The 20,885-nt window shown below is 52.5% G+C and overlaps 1 protein-coding gene across 1 annotated transcript in view; it reads right to left on the reverse strand.

Annotated features, from left to right (window-relative positions):
* The window catches only part of NTN1 (netrin 1), a 101,779-nt gene that overhangs the window by 45,973 nt on the left and 34,921 nt on the right, over positions 1-20,885 (reverse strand). The window contains exon 2 of the mRNA XM_064675652.1: positions 2,112-2,300. Coding sequence (XP_064531722.1) covers positions 2,112-2,300 — 189 coding nt within the window. The remainder of the gene's footprint in view (positions 1-2,111; positions 2,301-20,885) is intronic.

The raw sequence follows: 20,885 nt of genomic DNA on the forward strand, positions 1-20,885 counted from the left end.
GAAGGCAGAGGTTGAGAGAAGGACAATTGCAAAGAGCATTTAATAGAGTGAATGACCCAGCGACTGGGAAATTCAGCCTAAAATCCTTGTGGAGGGCCTCATGGAGGCCAGTGCCTGAATTCCCAGTGCTCTCCTGGGGAAACAGAGGCAGCTCTGAGGTTTCCCACCTGCAGGTACCACCCAGCTGTGTTTTTGGGTAGGACCACTGTGCTGTCAGCCAGGGAGAGGTCAGCAGAGTGAAGGGCCAGGGAACAGCAAGGAGGGATGGGCAGGACAAGGGGAACAGGCTGCCTGGCCAGGGAGGAGAGCTGGGAAAATCAGGAATGAGGACGGTCCTGGGAAGTGCCAGGATCAGTCAAGAGAGTGTTAAGCATGGACATCACTGCCAACACAGGGCAGAGACTGCATTTTCCCAGGGTGGAAAAGCAGGAGATGGAATCCATCCTACTCTCCAGCCAAGCATCCCCTCCCTGCTCCATGCTCCCTGTGCTGATCCCAGAGGACTGGAATTCCTATGGATGCACAGTGAGCCCATGGCTGACAAAGAGCCCTCCTCTCCTCCAAATCACACCACATCCCCAGAAGTCCCCATGCTGGGGAGGCAGAAACCACAGCCCTGGGAAGGAGTTTACTGTCCTTGGGGAGGGCAAGAATTCTTCCCAGCAGGGCAGCCCAAAACCCTTTCTGGGGAGAAGGAAGGTAGACAGGAATCAGGCTCTGGACAGCAGCAGTGCTGATGATGGAGGGTGATGGATGCCCACATGCATCCCACAAGGAGTGCCCACACCTTCACCATTTCCATTTGACTGGCCCAACTGAACATTCCTTCACTGCTCTTTCACTGTTATTTCACCAGTGACCTGGCTGTGAAGGCAGAAATACTGACTTTATTCCGACACAGATCCTCTCAGGATGGGGAGACAAAGCATTTCCACTCATAGCATGCAGCTCCCTGCCAGAGCTGGGGTCCCTCTGGGTGTTGGGGCTGGCATGGAAGTGGCTCAGCCCCTCAACACCCCTCTCTTCTGGCTCCTTGCATCCTGAAATGGCAGCTCCTCTGCCGCCCAGGCCCATGGATGGGGTTCCCAGCAGCCCACACATCAGCTGGAGCTGGTTAGGAGCCTTAGTGCAGGGTGGGTCGAAAATATCTCGTTGGAATAGTTTTTACAAGGTGAAAAGGGAGGAATAGGACTATCTAAAGAAGTGGTTTCTTTTTCTGTTTTGGCAAAAAGTGTCTGTTTTTAGTGGGGAAAAAAAAATAAAGAAGCAGCATTTTCATTAAAAATTAAAATGCTGAAGACTCAAAACTTTCCAGCCAAAAATACCCAGCTAAGGCCAAAAAGCTTTTCATTTCTTATTGAAATGAGTCTTTAGAGAGAAAAGAGCTGAAGATTTCTGTGGGAAACACCAGCATTCTCCAGTCTGGCTTTTGAATGTTTGCTTGATTCCTTTCACTGCACCTCAGGTTCAGGATTTACGTCTCCCCCAGCTGAGAGCGGAAAAGGTTCATTTGCAGGATTTGCTCTTATTGCTGCTCCCGCCCCAGCTGAAGCCCAGCTCGCCTCCACATCCACACGAGGAAATCTGAAAAAACTCTGAGCTCAAAATAAACTTGTTTCCCTTTTTACTGTTCCCTCCTGGTCCCGAGGAGTGACATGTTCTGTGCGTGGGTTAAGCGCTGCCTGTGCCCCAGCAGTGCCGGGGCGAGGGTGGAGTGGGGGAGCTGGAGAAGGGTATTCGGGGGAGGCTGATTTACAGATGCTACATCTGACCCCGTACCTGGGATTTTATGCACTTTACATGTGTGATGACCAGGTTAGCAGATGAAGCACGTGATAACTGATAAACACTGAAATAAAGTCATTCTCAGCAGTGAGGAATTGTTGTATTTTGATGGCCCTGTCCTCACCAGGAGGAGACCAGGGAGAGGTGGTATCAGGGAACGTGGGGGCAAGAAAACCAATTTCAAACGGCAAGAAAAGTCATTTCAAATTGGTTTGGGAGAGGGAGGAGCAGGAGGAGTTTGGCTCCTGCGGGAGCAGGAGCTGCAGGAAGGGGCTGGAAGGGAAGGAGCTGCGGGGTCCCGGCCGTCCCACGCCCGACCCCGGTACCTTTGCAGGCCTTGCGGTGGGAGATGGGCTTGCTGAGGTCTCGGTAGAAGCCCTCCTTGCAGTAGTGGCAGTGCCTCCCCGCCGTGTTGTGCCGGCAGTTGAGGCAGACGCCGCCGCTCTTGCGCCCCGACAGCTTGTACAGCTCCATGTTGAAGCGGCAGCGCCGGGCGTGCAGGTTGCAGTTGCAGGCTGAGAGAGGCAAAGAGTGGAGATTGTCACCATTTGTGCCCAGCCATGGAGGTGCCAAACCCAGGGGAGCCTGTGTGAGCAGGGCTGGGCACCCAGTGTGCCCTGTCAGAGCGGGGTGTCACAGGGTGGAATGCTTTGGTGCAGCTGCTAACCCATACCCCCTCCTGACCAAGGCTGTGTGATAAGTCCAGCTTTCTGGAGGGGAAGCTGAGATCACTAAGACCTCATTTCACTATCCTGACTTGCAGCAAATGTGCCTTTGCCTCTCCCTGCTCTTAATGTGGATTAGAATCTGGGTGCAGGCAGGGCTGTGAGGACCGGGAGCCCATCCATGGTCAGGGAACAGAGCACGGCCCCCTCCACTCCTCCTCCAGCTCTGTCGCAAGCACTTTGTCCCATGCAAGCACCACTCTCTCCCTTCTCATCCACTCTCACTTTGTATTGTGCTACTGCTCAGCACAAGGGCCCCCAAACTGCCATGAAATCCCTCACTTCCCAGTACCTCAGGAACCCCCTCTGCCCACCCCTGCAGGAAGGGCATTTCCATCATCACCTGCCCGACCTTCCCGGTATTCCCACTCTCACCAGTTCTGACACACGTGTGTGTTTGAGCTCCAAATACCATTTCAAGACCTTCCTAGCTGGTTTCTTCCTTGTCTTTCCATGCCACAGGCTCTGTTACTCATCTGCAGCCTCAGGTATGCTGATAAACCTCATCTCTGCCTCAGCATCCCCCATCCCGCCTGGGGCAGGGCCGGCCTGACACCCCGTTAGCCAAATACCAAGAAGTCCCCCAGTGCTTTGATTGCATGTGCTGTGACTGAGATGTCCAATTCCTCCACCATATGCAGCCTAATGTCAACACAGGCACTATTTTAACAGGGGGCCTTCGCAAAGGACAACTTCAGGACTTCAAAAGCCCGACCCCTCGCCTGCCTCTCCCCAGAGCTGTCACGGGCACATCAAGAGGCAGTTGCTGGGGCTCTGTGCTTTGCTGAGAATTTTATAGCTTGTTTTCTTTTCCCCTTGCTTTTATTTGCTCTTCACCCCTGAACAATGCAGCTGTGCCATGCCAGGCCACAGCTGGGCCTCTCGGCTCGGCACGAAGGTGTCACGGCTCTGGGCTTGTCACCTTCCTTTAGAGCAGAGACATCTTAATCCCTCATTCCTTCCTGTTTACCTTATGGTGCTTGCCCAACACAAAGACATGCTATATTTGCTTAATTATCAAATTTCAACCCAGAAAATTACAGTGCAGTTCCGCATTATTCATCAGGAACAACTCCCAGCTGACACCAGACGTGAAAGGAAAGGGAAGGGAAGAGCGAAATCCTCCATCCACATCCAAGCAGTGGGATGGAGCCTGCTCTCTCCATGCCTTGCAGTCGGAATTCCTGCAGCTGGCGTGGTGAGGCCAAGCCTCAGGTCCCCACCAAACGCTGGCAGAGCAGGAGCAGCAGCCACCGACGTGGCAATGGTGACAGGAGCGTCCCGGGAGCGGTTTGCCGGCCGGGAGGGAGGGAGATTCCTGACACTGAGCAGGGCCACGGCTTTGAACCGCGGTTTGCCTCTCCTTCAGATCAGCCCAGCAGCCTGTGGGTGCATTTGTCAACTCCTGAAACAGGAGATGGCCATCAAGGAGACCGGAGACACCGCTCCTGCATCCCGAGGGAATGGCTGCTGTTTAGATCTGGCCGGTCCCACAGACACATGTGCTGATGCTGCGCTTTAACAGCCCGTTTGCAGCTAAAGGGAGCACAGGAGCACGCACCAGGCGCCTTCTGTGCCCTCTTTGGAGGCTCTTCCCCTCCCATCTAAACCTCAGGAAGAGCAGCATGCTGTGCCTTGCTGGAGCAGCTGCTCAGCTCTGGTTCCTCCTCGTCTCACACGTGCTGAGCAGCCCCAGCTACCACGATGGCTCCACCACACGCAGTAAAAATAGGGGGTTGGAGGTGATTCTTGCCCTGCAGAACACACGAGCTGAGCTTCTGGGAAGGAGGTGAAGTTTTTAGAGTCCCAATCCTTGTTTTTCAGAAGGTAAACCCCTTGTTTTACAGAGGTGAATGAAGATGTTGAGATTAAACCCTTTTTCTGGGCATGCAGAAGGCACAGAGCCAAGGGCTGGTTCCTTCACTCAAGGCAGAACCTCTCCCCAGCCATTTACCAGGGCTGTGACATGAAGGATGATCTCTTGCCTGTACCTAAATCCCAAGGCAACACCTTTATCAATGGCACAGCCTCAGGACTCAGCTCAAGCAGAGGGAAAAAGAGATTTAGATGCCTCAGTCTGAGGGTTGGTCATCCCTGCTGTAGCCTGTGACCACATGGGCACATCTCCATCATTCAAAGCCTTAAGGCTCATGAGCAGCTCTGCCTTTGGTGCTACAAACCACAGGACTTAGTCCCTGTTGATTAACAAGAGGAGACATTTCTCCAGGGGGTGGCATGGCCTCACAAAAGACTTAGTTCTTCCTTGAATCTGTCAGAAATGCATGTTTTCCCCAGAGAGTGAAAGCTCACCTCCTCCTAAAACTTGTATTTTAGGAGAGCTGGACTTGGCACTCAAGTATTTTGCAAGATTGCATTGGCAAATCCCTTTTTAAAATTCAAAGCTGAGCCCACACGAAGAGTGACTGAAAATCTTCGCATTTCTTTGGGTTGCTTGATAAGCAGAAATGTTTTTGCAAAGCCAGGAAAACAGGACTCTTGGGATTTTCTCAAGTTCTTTGCTAATATTTCTGCTGGTCCCACCAGAGCAGAGCTGCACAGGAATGTGGAGGAATAAGTGGAGTGTGCAGAGCAGCTCAGAGCTCTGCTCCTGGGATCAATTTTACATTGATCTTCCAGGGATGGGAATATCCAGTGTCTGAAGAAGGCAAGAAGCTGAACCTCACAAGATGCTGCAAGGAGCTCCCCAAAACAGCCATCCCTGTCCTCACCCAGCGTCAACAACCTAAATATTGTGGATGCCTTGGGGTATAAACCCTCCAAGGAGGAAGTGAATGAGCTGAGAGAAGGTGTGGGCTGGTCCAGCCCATCTCCATGAGCAGCATGACCTCCCTGTGAGCTTCCCACAAGCACAACAAGCAGCCAGGGAGCAACAGCCACCCCTCCACTGTGACTTCTCAGGTTTTTTTGGCTCCATCAGCTCAGCCTTTGTTCTATCTCCTCCTTCCACCTGCACTCTCAAGGCAGAGGACACCCCTGGACACTGATTGCCTCCTAGCACACAGCTGCAGTGCCATCATCCACCCCCTCCTGATCCACCTGTCTCTGCCGACAGAAGTGGCCAAACTGACACAGGGAGAGTGGCTTTAGTTGAAATTACTGCCTCCTGTGTTCACCCTGAGTGCCTGGGTCCTGAGTGGCCAGTGCTGTGCACCCCTGGCCACCAGCCAGGGCTGGATGGAAGCTCATCTGCAGCCTGATGTGTTTGCAGATGCCCAGTGGGAGAGGTTTGGTCTGATTGAAGGAAGATAGCCATCCTGTTTTCTGCTGACAATAGCATATAGGGAGTGAGGAATTAGGGCAATGCAGTAAATGACCCATCCAGGCATCAGAAAGTCCTTGCTGGGACACGTCAGGATGGGATCCATCACCCGGAGGTGCTGAGTGCTGTGGACCCAGCAGTAGGTCGTGATGCTCTTGGATCCCATCTCCCAACCTGTGCAGAGTCCCTGGGTGCTCCCCATGCTCCCCATGGTGGGCAGGGCCTGTGGCTCACCCCCTCCCTCTCCCTCACCCGAGGTTAATCCCCCGCTGTGCTAAAGAGTTTTGCCTCGCTCCTAACACGACTTGGCCTGGCTTTAATTTTCAGCCACTGCTTCTTGGTTGGAATTTCCCTGCCACACTAAGTGGCTCTTTAGCAACCCAACTTTTCTTTCTATGAATGCCTTTGCCAGCTGTAGTAAAAATCACCTCCCGGTATTGGCATCACCTTCACACCCCACGCTTTGCTTTTCATCTGGGGGGGAAGACACCCCTACATGGGCTGCAGACCCAGCTATGAGCAAAACATGGGCCAGGTGCTGAGACCTCTCTGATGAAAGGGTTTGGCTGCAGTTGCTCAGCTAAGCTCAGTGCTGCTGTCTCCTGCTCTCCTCTTTCTCCCCTCTTGCCAAGGACCTCACAAGCCTTTTGTTCGCTTGCTTTATTGCACACAGATGTACAGAGCTTCATCAGACTGTCTCTACCTGAGCTGCCAGGCTCCGATATGAATAACCAGGTTTCATTTAAACACAGATGTTCAGAAACTTGGAGAAGGCTGGAGTGGAAAAGGGGAAAGCTGTGGTTTGGACCCGGCTGAAGAAAGTACCGCAGAGTCTTCTCCGCATTGAAAACAGCGACTCGGTCAAATTAATCACTCGAAGAAGGTCAAGGTGGGCAGGATTTTCCACTTGGGAGAACGAAAGGAGATACATGAATGGAAGCACAGGCTGGAGCTGTGTGGTGGGAGCTGTGGTTGTGGTCTTTGTGCTGCTGCTGTGTCCCCCAGGCCCCATGTCCCAGTGCCCTGTGTCTCCCAGGACGCATTCCTCTCCGTGGTTTTCATTCAGCAATGACAATGCTGCCCTTTCAAAAGACCCCACCCTCCCAAAGCTTATATTTTGGCAATTTTCAAAATGCAAATTGCTTTTTAAACAAACGAAAGCCCCAAAACATTTTGTTTTAATTTTTGCAAACAATAATTCGGGGGAAGGGGGGAAGGGAAAGGGGGGGATAGAAGAACCCAGAGGCTGAAAGTAATCTCTAAATTTGACTTGAATTTATGAACAGTCTCAGTCTCTTTAAAATCGTCCTTTTCCCAAATAAGTTTCTTTTTTCTAGAAAATTGCTAGTTCATCCTGAGCCATTATTTCTCTTCTGCAGAGCAATCCTTGCGTGCACTGTCCTGGCTGCTGAGAGGGCACCCTGTCCTTACCCATCTGGGAGGGGGCTTTGCTCCCAGGGCTCCCCTGGAGATATCTTCAGGAATCTTATTTTTGAGGACCACACTGGTCAAGGAAAGAGCCACCTTTAAATCAAAGAGAGGAGACAATAGAGGTAAGGCAGCCAGAGACCTGTCTGCTTGCTGGACTGGGAGGTAAAGAGAAATCCCCTCTGGAGACAGCAGGAGGGCATCCCTGGTCCCCTACAGTGTCTCTTCAAGCTTGCTGGCAACTAGTTTGAGGTTTTGGAGCAGCTGGGCATGAACTTGGAGCTGCTGGATGAGCTCCCACACGACTACATGGCACTGGAGCCCACCGGTCCAGCACAGGCTGCTGTGCATTGGGTTGCCAGGGCTGTGCCTGCTGAGTGATCCCAGGTGGTGTGGCATGCAGGGATCTCTCCTGAGGGCTGTGGATGTGGGGGAGAGGGTTTCTGTCCGTGCCTGCTGCAGCAGAATGGCCAAACGTGGGTGAACACCAGCCGTGGTGGTGACAAAGTCCTGCAGAGTGGAACCACCACGTGTAGCCCCAGGAGCTTGGAGCCGTCAGTAGAGTGCCCAGACCCAGCTCTGCTTGCCCTCCTGTGTGGCCCAGTGCCATCCACCACAGGCCCAGCCAGACACTGAACAGAAACGTTTGCTCAGGAAAATTCATTTGCGTGAGCTGCTGAGTCTGAGGAGCAGGCTCGGAAGTTGGCTTGGTTTGCTCAAGCAAGGGGAAATCCATCAGGGGGTTGTGGCTGTGAGGGGGAGACACAAGGTCTGTTCCAGGCCCCAGGTTTTCCTGACAGTCAGAGCAAAAGGATGGAGGGAAGTGTGTGGACACACCACAAAATATGCAGCTATGGCTGGCATCGCCCACGGGCCCCGAGCCACAGACCTGGCCTGCAGCAAAACCAAGTGTGCACTGTGGTGGGGGAAGGAAAGCCCCATCCCTGCTGGGATGGGACCCCCCCACTGCTGGGCCTGAAGGCTTTCTGAGCAGCCCCTCACAGTCTGAGCTACTCCCCATAAGGCCTCTCCCCTCTCTTCACCCGTGAGAAACACCCCAAGAGCAAGGAATGGCCAAACTGCACAGGTGGGTGAAGCAAGAAAGAAGGGCCCTGGGGAGAAACACACTGAGAGCGTCTTCCCCTTGGCACAAAAACGGGCTGAGGAACAGAAGACTTTTCCATGCCTGAAAAACCTGAGGAATAGCCATTCTGTGGAAAAGTTCTAGACGAGATGTCATCAGAGTGACTCAGAACCTCCCTGGGGATGATGCACACCCCAAATGCCCTTCACTTCCCACTTTGCCCAGTTCCCAAACCTCTGCATCCCTGAGGGACCAGGAGGCCCTGGAGATGACCCCCTGTCAACATTGGTTCTGCAAAGTAGAACAACTCTCTGCAACACTGAAGCCCAAGTTGGTAACAGCAACATTTACACCCACCTGGGATTTCCAATGATAAGACACTCATTCTCTTTTATGTAAAAAAAAAAAAAAATAGCCAGACTCTGTTTGGGCTGAAATGTTTGAGATCAGGCATCTGACTCAGGCTGAATATTTCTAGAGAAGTCCCTGCTAAAATGATTCAGCTGGTAATGAGAAACAAGACTAGTGAAAAATACTGTGCTGTGCCAATGCTAACAAATTTGGGGATTTATTTCCTTAGAGAAAATCTATTGCCCTTATATTAGAAGCCAAGGCTTAAACAGAAAAACATTGCTTTATGGTAGGGATGTGTCTTTTGCTGTCTCTAAGAACTCCTCAAGCTTGGCCGAGTTTCTAAAGGCACTGAGAAATGGGGAACATGTTTGGTTAAAGCTGATGAAGTTTTGTAGATGAATTCCCTGAAAATCCAATTTTCACTGCCCAAACCAAGCCTGTAGAGAAGGGGCAGCTGCTGGTGGACTCTGGTGCTGAATGTGGTGGTGCCAACCCACCCTGATCCCTCCTGCCTTCAGTGCAAAGTCGATCATGCCCTGCCACGTTCATCATCAACTCCATCAGCAGGAAGGGTGAACTTTCAGCAGAGTGAGTGGGAGAAGCAGATGCTAAACAGCAGAGCTTGACAGCTTCAGCCCATGAATGTGTTTTGGGAATTGCCCTCAACCCAGCTGACAGCAGGGGTAAACCAGGCATGTCCATGGCAAACCAGATGTCCATCAACACTCATAGCCAGCTTAAATACTGTCCATCAAAACTGGGCAGCCGACAGCTTGGCAAGGCCAGCTCCCAGGATGTGGTCTCTGGCATGTGGTTATGAGAGCGGATACAGGGAGAAAGTCCAGAGCTGTTCACAGATCAAACCCCGAGGAGGGAAGAACAAGTCCCATCAGATCAGCTGCTGAGGGTTACTTTGTCATCACGCACAATTATCAAGTTTTCTGTAGTGCAGGGTCACCAAAGCTCTTCCCAACAGCAGAAGATCCCTTTGGAGAGCACCCAGCAGCTGCTGCAAACCAGGCACTGTGGCTGCCTGTCCATCCTCCAGCCCCACATGTCATGGGAGCTGGTCCCAACAGGGACAGACACCACTCACAACTTAACCTCCAACGTGAACCTCTCTGCCTGGGGTCTGATATATGTTTTTATTAATTTCATGAAGGGACATATTTTCATAACTGCTTCCACATTTATTAGTTCCAGACTGGACTGGAACACCAGAATCTCAGTAGGTATTTCCTGCCTGTACACGTGGCATTTCTGGCCCCACAGGAAGCATCAGAGGAGCAAGAACAAGACTTATCTTCTGGGAGATTTACAGCTCTTTGTTATTCAGATTTTGAGCCAGATTTTAACAATCTCTGGGCAGTGAAGATCCCCCCACTGCCAGCCAGCACACGTGGCAAACAGCTGCTCGCAGCCAGCAAGGTCCTACTGAATGGTGGGTTCCTGCCTGGAACCCTTGGAGACACGTCCAGTGACCTGCAATGACTCCTTCCAAGCCACCAGGCAGCTGACTGTCTATCAACAGGCAATTGGGGTGGATGAGAAACCTGTGGGCCTGTTGTGTTTCACTGAAATGTTGGGATTTGTGGCAGCCTCTCACCCAAGGCATTTTATCCCAAGACAAAAGCAAGTCTTACTCAATACAGGATGGAAATCACAAAGCAAGCCTTGCCCTGGTGCAGCACACACGGTTGTACTCAAAGTGCCTGGAAATGGGTTGCAAATTGCCCTCACTTTGTCCAGTGTGCTGGTAGGAACATCAGTGCTCTTTAACAGAGACTGGAGAAGACTCTTTTTCCACCTAGAGAACCTCTGGGAGCTGTCTGAAGATGAGGCCTTCAGCCTTGTAGTCTACATCATGAGTCTGCCTCAACAAGGACTGGAGGAACCACCTCTGAGGAGTGGGATGAGAGCTTCAGATGGACCTCACCTGAGGGCTGATCTGTGACTCAGGAGGACATGGGCAGAGTGTGTGCCAGGCTCGTCTCCTACACTGACTGACAGCACTTTGTACCCACATCCAGGTCCCACAGCCAGTGAAGTGATGGCACTTGCAGGCACATTCTGAGTGATCCAACAAGAGCTCCCCTCTGCAAATCAGATGTTGTGCAGGAAGTTTGCAGATAACCTTCTGACTGGAAAGAGTTTAATTAATTTTATTTTTTTTTTGAGAAGGGAAAAGTCAGGAAGTGAACTCTTTATTTCAGTGTGGGAGATGATACCAGGCTGTCATCAGCTTTCTTTCTTTAGTTGCACCATCCAAACCCAGCCTCCTGAGATTGTAAATCCTTTGAAATGAATTGTTTGCCTCCCGTAATTCATCCAGATGCCATCCAAAGGCAGGAGCTGATGGAGAGCTCACCCCACAACCCACAGGTTATCAGAGACAGCAGGCAGCCACCAGCCCCCCCTTTGCCCACCCCAGCTCAGCTCCGAGGTGCTCCTTAAGTGTCAGTGTTTATTTAGAGTCCGAGGGGAATCCACTTGGGAACAATTTACCCACTTAGACTCTGGCCTTGTGGTTTCCTCTTATCTGGTACAGATCTTAGCAGCAGCTTCCCTCGACTGCTCCCTGCTCCGTGGGTTGTGGTGCTTTGCAAGACCTTTCTCCCCTCTCTACCCCACTCCTCGGTGTTTCCCTCCTCCCTGTCCAGCCTGGTGACCCCACGGGCAGTTCTGAACCGCTGCAGGTTGAGTGGATGCTTTTCAAACTGCCAAAATCATCATCCCAGCCCCAAGTGCTTGGTCTCATCAATACATCTGTGTTTCTGTAAAACCCTGCAGCTCAAGAGGAGGGCACCTGGTGGGTCTGAGCACTGCAAACCTTCAGGTGATGCTCCAGCCCAGACCAAGGGGCAGGAGCCAGCACACCCAGTGCACAGGCCATCACTGCCCCACTCCAAGACATTTTCCTATAAGCATTCCTACATTTCTGGTCGAGGAGGAATCAGCCATTTGAGGGGTAAAGCCCCAGCACAAAGAGGTATTGAAAGAATTTGCTCATTGAGAGCAAAGTTTACCCAAAATGCAAAAGGCTGATGTGTAATCCGCCCAGCAAAGAGTCAATGCATTTTCAAATCTGTATTAAAACTCTCCAGCCCAGAAGGACTAGAGATACAAACAGCTTTAGCTCTGCTTCCATCAGTGCCCCAGGGAGCCAGGAAACTTGGCCATGGTTCCCCATCAGCCAGGGGTTAGAGCAATGCAAAGCTGTTTTAAACTGGCTCAGGCTGTGCTTCCTCCAGGGCAGACCCAGCTTAAAGTGCTGCTGCTCCTGTGCCCAGTCACTGCCGCTCCCGTGGTGCTAATTCAGCCTCCTGTGAGGTCGGGCTGTGCCGGGATCTACTTTATAAACAAACAAAGAGTGTTCAGGAACGTGCTGTGTTTTTTTAACCCTAGATCATTTCCCAATCTTCTCTGGAGCAGGGCCAGGGGAATTGTTAAACCAGCCCCAGCCAGACCCGCTTCCGAAGGGACTCTAGCTGGGAACCAAGGGCTGCTGCCAGAGCCTGGCATGGAGCTCAGCACATCCCATGGCATCTCTCCTCAAACTGAGCAGCACCCCCACCAAGGTGACACAGAGTCAGTGCCCTGTGTCATTGTACCAGAAACACCTCTCTGAAGTCCAGCTCTTGCAGGATTTCCCTCTGGAGCCCGAGTCAGCACCACTTTCTCCTGTAACACCCTTTTGGATGCTGCCTTCCCTTCTCTCTGCCAGGATCCCATCACCTCATCTCCCTGGGCAGTGCCAGTGGCTGCATCTGTGTATTTACACCCCTCTAGACCCCATCTCCCTGTGGCAGCCAGGACAGGGGACCCCTGCCCATAAGATACCATCCTTCTTGGAGCTGGGAAAGGATGTTATCCTGCAGGCAGATCCCACAAGCAGCTCATGGAACTGCTGTGTTACAGTATGGACAAAAGCCAGGCAAGGGGATTCTCCAAGGGGATGGTCCCCTCTGTTTTGTCCCACATTGTGGGACCGTTTGGGAGATGGTCCTGCCTGTGCCTGCAGATGCTGCTCCAGCCCTTGCCTTACTCTGGGAGACGGAGCACAGGGTGGCTTTGGGAGCACTCACCACGGCCTCCTCCCCTTCCTCATGAATTACAGACCTCAGCTTGGCCACTTGACACAGCAGGCAGTAACACAAGCCCGACAGATGACGGCTCTCGGGAAGGGATTTGGTTTCTCTCCGAGGCCGAGCTGGCTCAGGGGAGCCCTTGGCAGCTCAGCGCGTTCGCTTCCACCCGGCAGAGCTGGACCAAGCACCTGGAGAGGTTGGCCATGGGGCTGCCCCTGTGCCACACAGCCTGGGCTCAGCCACTTCTGCTCAGCAGCTCTTTCCTCAGTGAGGAGATGCTCCCCAGTACAACACTCCTTCCCAGAACAACACCCCTTCCCAGCACAGCACCCCTTCCCAGCACAGCACCCCTTCCCAGAACAACACCCCTTCCCAGAACAACACCCCTTCCCAGCACAGCACCCCTTCCCAGGCTGGAGGCCATGCCAGGAGAGCCAGAAACACTCATCTCTGCCTATGCCATCCCCAACTGCAAAGCCCTGGCTGTGTCCAGAAGGACACACATGTCCTAATATGACACCAAAGCCTTGAGCCACCCTGAGCTGCCATTTCCCATTTTTGGAAAATATTTTCCAACCCTATTATATTAATTAATGCATTTAAAAGTAGATGAGTGCTTTGCAGGATTGGTTTCTTGCATCAGCTATTGTGCAGGGAAGAACTAGTGTCTTCCAAAGCACCACTGGTCCAAAATAAGTCTTGATCTTCCCTGCATGGTGGGATGTCTCTGTTTTTCTGGCAATGAAGTTCCCTGATCACTTTGGGCAGGTTCAGTTCACCATCAACCAACCCTGAAAAGGGCCTGAGCTCCTACAATCTGCAAAGTGCTCTGCTGAGGCAGGTGTGTGCGTGGGAAACATCATTCCAGGAGCCTGGGGCTGGGCACCAGTACACCTCCCTGTAATGCAAATAAAGTACAGTAGATTGCTACTAATTAATCCCTGTTCAATCTATCCTACAGTGATTATGAAAACAGGGGCCATCCATCCTTACCTGCACGTCTGGATGAAGGTGGGAAGCTGATCAGTGGCACATGTGTTTTTTCTCTCTGCTCTGCCCTTCTTTCTGCTCTGCAAACACCCCAAAATTCAGTAGCTGTTGATGCCAAGGCAACGAGCAGAGTCAGCACTTCCTTCTTCCCATCCCACTCCTGCCCACCACTGCCTCATCCAAGGCGTGGGCACACACTTCCCTGGACACCCCAGATGGTAACAAACTGCTGTCCCAAACAAACAGTTGCACTATCCCATTCCCTGCACTCTGGCACAAAAACAATTCCACCACAAGCAGAGAAGGTCATGCCATGGCTTGGCCAGTCCAAGCCACCTAACACTACTGTGCCTCAGTTTCCCTTCCTGGAAGTGGGCAGGTGCCTCAGGGGGACCCTGGGAGGGTTTTGTTGTGGCAAAGGCTGAGAGCTGTGGGTCACAGGAGCCCAAATTGTTTGTGGATCTCTCTGTTAGATGACTTATAAAAGTTCAGCGCTACCTGGGAAACCTCAGCAGAGATGGATTTGAATTCCACTTCCAAGTCTTCCAAAACCTGAGGTAATCTGCAACCACACAGTCCTGAGAACAAATCCCAGCAGCTGATGGGATGAGCATCCACTGCCCATCCCACAGTCACTTGGACTCTGTGTGGGTTGGCTTCCCAAATGCTGTGCAGGTGTGAGGAGTCCTGTTTGCTCAGGGATATTCACACTCCGGGGCTGTGGACACAGCTCTCCACACAGCTCTCCTCTGTGCCCCGGGCAAACAGAGCTATCTTATCACCGGGACACTATCGGGGCATCTGAGAGGGAAGGAAAGCTCAGGCTGCTGTGCCTGACCTCCCAATCAGCATTATCATCAACAGGGACGTGACAGTATTTCACAGAGGGCTGGGACAAGCTGTCTGCCCTCCTCCCCCTCCACTGCTCAGGATGGTGACTCTGCTCAGTGCTCCCAGCCAGGCTGGGCAGTCCCGGGACTCCCCAGCAAGGCACTGGTGTATTTTGTTTTCCTGGAGATTGGGGTTTTATCAAAAGCTGACAGGCTTATCCTGCCTTATCAGGGCAGCAGTGCTACCGTTAATGGTTTTCTGTAACACTCTGGGCAAAAATGTTGATTGTGCCTGGGCTTGAGTAGGTGTGGAGGATGGGAGGCCACCACAGCTGAGCTCAGCATCCTCAGCCCACTGCAGGGGTCTCCATGGAAAGGAGTGCCACGATCCCGTGGGTGAATGGGACTGTCCTGCACTGTCCTGCCATGTTTGACATCAAAACCCCAGAACCCGTGAACATTCAAAGGTCCCTCTGCAAGAGGGCAGCTGCCAGCCCAGGTGTCCCACACACACATCCATCTGGAACACAGTATTTCACCTTCTCACTTTCTCTTGGGTTGCCATGGGATATGTTACTTGTCTGTTCTCCTGCTTCCCAGGTGACCAGTGACAGCCTGAGCTGGCTGAAAGCTCACCCCAGAGAAGGGTCTGGATGCTGTTACCTGAGGGTTCAGCAGCCACAGTGCCCCTTAAATGCCAGCATCTCAAGGAGCTTCATGGTCTGTGTGTGCTCATCCTCCCAAGCAGCTGTTATCCCCTTTTATAAATGGCAAGACCAAGGTTGCAGTGAGGGATCACAGAGATGTGAGGATCCTTATAGAAAGAACTGATGAGCTGGAAATGCAAGTCTCTCTGGGGTCAGTGGGATCTATCAGACAATGTAGGGCAGGAACTTCAAGTCAAGTCTGTACCTTAAGCCAGTGTTTGAGCATGGTCATGAGGGCATGGATGGAAAAATGCTTGGTGGTGCAGGACAAGGGAAATGGGTGGGTATGGACACTTCCAGCACCAGAGGAAGTGATGTTCACTTCATGAAGGATGCTCAGCTCCTGGCTCTGCACAGCTCAGCCCAGCCCTGAGACAGTGTGGGCCTGATCCCACTGACTCAGCATCAGCAAGGATGAGGAAAGCAGACATTTACTCAATCCTGAAGCAAAGCCACCATATCTGACCCCACAGCCTCCCTCAGGCAAGGACAATGCACCTGAAAATGCAGCAGCACTTCTCTGCCCAGCCCAGAGCCCATGGCTGCCTGCACACTTTGTAGGGTCACTTAGGGCAAACTTTGACGGCATCAAGTCAAAACACACAGCCCCAGGAAGGCTGTTTTTCTCTTTCTCTCAGAGGGATTTAATCCAGATCAAAGCTAGTCAAACACAGGGATTTCCCAGCTTTTCTGCTGGGATCAACCTCCAATGCATGCCACAGCCCTGGGACACTGCCTTGGTCAGCCTGGCCCTCGCTGCTGTTATTACCCCAGGCCAGGGGCCAGGAAAGACCAGGACTGTTTGAAGAGGATGATTAATCCCTGGATGTGACAGCTTTCATAGCAACGGGGCAGTCTTTGGAGAAGAGCTTGACATGAACACCCAGACACACAAAGCTGCACGTTCTTCAGGGCACAAAGGCTGTTTCTGGCTGTGGAAACTCTTTGCTTTTCATTTTGGCCAAGACGTGAGGAAATGGAAGTGCCTAGTAGAGGGTTCCCTGGGGGAGAGAGAAAGATACTGAGGTCCCCCCTTTCCTAAAGCCATATCACCCACATTTTCCAAGCCCCCTGCTCTCCACTGGGCTGTGACCATGCAGGCACTGCCAGCATCCTGTGGTCACATCTGTAACATCAGGGTCACTGCCAAAACCCACCCTGGGGCACAGCAATCACCAGGAGACAGCCCAGACCCGAGCAAAGGTGCTGACAACCTCTCTGAGGGCAGAGGAGGAGGAGGGGGTGTAATGGAGCCCTGGGTGTCCCAGCAGCTGCCTTCTCCCTTGCCCTGGGGGGCTCCAGGGACACCACACACTCCTGTGCCTGCCGGGCAGATTTTATCAGAACCCTTTAATTACCTTATCACGGGCAATTAGCTCCCACTGCCCCTGGCACAGTCTGCAGGTCTGGATCCTTTCAAAGGAGGGCTGGCAGATGTGCAGACATTCCTGGGATGGAGGGAGTGGCAGTGCTGGTGATGGTGAAGAGGATGCTCAGAGATGGGCTGGAGTCACTCAAGCCAAGGGACGGGCCACTTTGGCCCTAAAATTGCCTGTCCCTAGATCTGAGTCCAGTCCATGAGCACCCCTGCAGTCACAGCAAGGAGCATGACTGTGTGCTTACATGGACATGGGGCAGCCTGGGCATGGGCAGGAATGGAGCCATGTTCCCACAAATCCTGGAGCCAGCCCTGAACAGGTTCCCATACAAAAAACCCCTGGAGTTGTACCTATAGCTTAATTCTGACCTGCCAGGGATGCTGTTCAGCTCATGTCCAGACTGCTCTCCCTCCACTCCATCCCATGGGAAGGGTCTCTGGATGTACAACCCTACATTATGTCTGGAAACAGGGAAAGTTGGTGCAGGCCAGCTCCATGCCAGGGAGCACATGGTGGTAACAGTGTGGAGAGGCTGGCTTGGCTTCCATGGGACAGGCTGGCCACAGCCTGACAGTGCCATGTGGTGTGGCTGCTTCTCAGGTCACACTGAGGTGACATCTTCCTGCTGTGGGACAGGGCTGGAAAAGCTGCTTGCCCTGGGCTGGGACACTAAGGCTGTGCAGGCAGGGTGACAGGTCTAATCCCTCCATCTAAGGGGGTTTTCTCCCTTTTTTGACATGATCCCCACTTGCCTGCAGCCCAGCTGCTGCACTAGACTTAGGCTGAGCCTGTCTCTGTGGGAGACCTGCTCCAGGCCTCAGCTGAAGGTCATGAATTTTGCCTGAGTGTTGCAGAGAGGAGATTGCATTTCTCTAAAGGAAACTGCATTTCCTCTGGTTACAGCAACCGGCTGGGAGCGAGGAGTCCTGGATCTTAATCTGGCCTCTGCTTTTGAGTCTTGGATGCTGCTCTGAGCCAAACCTCTGATCCTGCTGTGGTTCATTTTCAGGCGCGTGTGCCCCAGAAACCTTTTTTTTTTTTAATTCATTTTTCATACAGAATTCTTTCGCTTGATGGATGCAGTGAGAAACTATTTCCCAAACAGGAAAGAGGACCTCCCTCCCCCTCCTCTCTCCTGTGGATGTTTTTAATAACAACATCAATTGTCTACAAACAACTTATTCCTTTCTGACCTCAAAACAACTCCTGGTTAGTGCATTCCAGCTTGGCCACAAAATGAGTCTGAGTGACTTCACAGGGCCCAGCAAGAGGGTTTCCATCACAATGCCCAGTCAGTGAAGGGCCTGATCCCTGCAGATGGGAAATGTCTTGGCTTTGCTGAGGGATGAGGATGCTGAGCAGCTTGGAAATACACCCTGAGCACAGGGGCTGGGGTGTTGCTGTGCCAGTGATTTCCCTGGTGTTTATAACTTCAGCTGCTCCCTTTCCCCCCAAGTCTACATCTATGAGGACACCCCTGCTTGCCCTGTGTCCTGAAGCCCCTGTGAGTGGTGTGGGCCAAGAAGCATCTCTGCTGTGGGCATTGGGCTCCTCGTGGCCCAAGCCAGCTGTACATGGCATGAGCAGGAGGTGAGACCTCCCACAGGTCTTGCTGCTGCTCTGTGCAGATCAGGGAGGGGTTACAGTGGGGTGACAAAAGAAAGGGGAGTCTGAAGCTCCCCAGTGCCACCCCCGGGGGGGATGTGTCCCCCCACCACGCTGCAAGCTATGCCACCCACAGCTCAAGGCTAAACAATGACAGAGCTTTAATGTGTTAGTGCAGACACAGACCAGCATTTAAAACCAGGTTTGGCTTGGGAAGTGGGAATTTTGGGGTCATCTTCCATTTCCACCCCTGACTTCAACAGAAATCACCATGAAATTGTGGCTGGGGATGGGTGAGATGATGCTCTCACAGCCACCTCCCATGGTGGCACATCTGGTCCTGCCCTTGGATAGGTCAAAAATCTGCTGTGCTCCTGGAGCAGCCAGATTTGCTCAGCCCCAGCAGCCTCATGAGTGCTCCTGGTTAACAGGCTCCTCTTTGGGTATCTCACACTCACAGTTGTTACAGCCCAATTTCCAAATTTGCAGTCCTGCACAGCTGGACCACAGGGATCACCACAGGACCCAGACCCACTGGCCCCAAGACTGCAGGATCCCAACCTGGCTGGGGGCATTTTCCAGCCAAAATTATTGATTTAAAGCAGCTTGGGACCAGCTGGAGCTGCTCACAAAGTCATGGTGATCAAGCTGCAAAGAAACACTGATTTTCCTGTTAGGTCACTGGAAATACCCATCTGGGCAATTTTGAAATGCAATATTTTGGTTTTCCGGTGTGAAAGGGCACTGCAAAGCCAAGGTCACCTCAAGGCAACCAGAGGAGGGGTGTCAAGCCACAGAGAACCAAACCAAAGGGAGGTTTGGTGTGGGGGATCAGATGAAACATTTCTATGGCCTGCAATCCTGGAGGGAAGGGGGAAGGGAAGTGTGCAGGACAGCAGATGCTTTGGCAAGGAAAAGAAAACAGGCTTGAGCTCAAGCCCACCTCCGGACAGAAAAGCTTTTGCAGTTCCCAGCTTGGCCAGAGCCGCAGGCACTCGCCCACTCCCGACTCCCCTCTGCAGGCATGAGGGGCCACAGAGCTGTGCCCCGGGATGGGAGACCCCTCCAGACTGGTGGCAATCACCCAACACCCACCCTTTCCACCCCAGAGCCCGAGCTGCCTAAAGCAAACCCCTGCCTCTGCCTCTGCTCACCCCAGCACAAACCTGGAGGTCTTGGAGAGACCCAGACATATATTAACTCCAAAAAGCCCGACTGCAGCGAGGGCTGATGTGCAAAACCTCTCCCACAGAAGCTTTTCTGGCTGGGTCTCCAGCCCAGTTGCTATGCAGACCACCACCATCTCCATGGGGCAGCCCATTTGTGTCCCCAGGGGTTGTGGGTGCCTCTGTCCCCTCTGGGCCAGGTACCACCCACTGGCCACAGCTTTGGAGCCTGTGCACACCAGTTCCCTTGCCTCGCCTTCCTTTGGGCAACCAGTTTCTCAAAGCCAAACCTGTGAAGTGCCTGTGGTTTGCCCAGTGCTGAACACTGGGCTTTTAAGTGCTTGTTTGCCATGGTTTGTATCTCTGGCACAAAGCAGCCCTGGAAATAACGTGGAGCCGGAGCCCGATCCCCACGGCAGGAAACAAAGCTCATTGTATGAGCGTTAACAGACAGCAGAGCACCGGCAGGAACACGAGGCATTCCCTGGGAACCCAGATGTTTGTAAACCAACGGGCTGGGCCTCGCTCACGCTGATGTCAGGGAATGCTCAGGGCCTTCAGGGATGTTCCTACATTAGGAAACAATGTCTTCAAAAACCACAAAAACAGGGACTCCGGGGTTGAGATGAGGAAAATGAACCCGTGACACCCACCGAAGTGTCACCTTGTGGTCACACCCAGAGGAGCAGGAGACAGCAGGAGCAAAGGCCAGCCTAGCAAGGGTAGTACGCAAGGAGAGGCTGAGAGGCCAAGGGGACGTGGCTCTTAGCCCTCCCTTAGTGGCTGACACTCTTTTAAGTTCTTATGGGCTTGAATTTGGCCCTCAGTGTTTTCTGGCTGCCATGCAAAGTGTTGGATTAAGGTCCTGGAACTCAGCAGTGGGATGGTTGCTGACTCCCCTTGGAAAACAAATATGTTTTCACCTGAAAGACCCGGGAACTTCCAATCATAAGCAGAGAAACAAACTCATCTTCACCAAGACAAACATTGCTTCTTTTGAAACCAGGCTTGGACCATCAGCCTAAAGCTCTCTCTGATGTCCCTTCCCCCAGGAGCTCAAGTCTTCACCTGTGGCCAAGCACGTTCCCTCCAAGGGAGAAAAGCTTTCTTCTCCCTTTGAAGCCAGCCCAGCAGATTCATTCCAGCTGCACCATCTTGGGGAGCACAAGTGAGAGGGATTTATTTATTGCTCTTGTTGACAAGCTGAACTAAACAGGCACTTGTAATCTGAAATCAGAGTATCTGCTGCAGCCTGGCACTGAGGCAGCTGTGGGTGAGAGCTGAACGGGTGCCACCAGCTGGGATATCTGGGCACGACTCTACCACGTGGCACATCCAGCCCTTCCTGGGATACTTCCCTGCTCCATCTGACCGGCACGCTGGGGCTGGCAGTGAGGCCCTTTGGGCTGTGTTTGCCAGTGAATGGAAGACATAATTCAAAAGGTGTTTCAAATGCGACTTCTG

Source organism: Pseudopipra pipra, chromosome 19 (assembly GCF_036250125.1).
Source record: "Pseudopipra pipra isolate bDixPip1 chromosome 19, bDixPip1.hap1, whole genome shotgun sequence".
Taxonomy (NCBI): domain Eukaryota; kingdom Metazoa; phylum Chordata; class Aves; order Passeriformes; family Pipridae; genus Pseudopipra; species Pseudopipra pipra.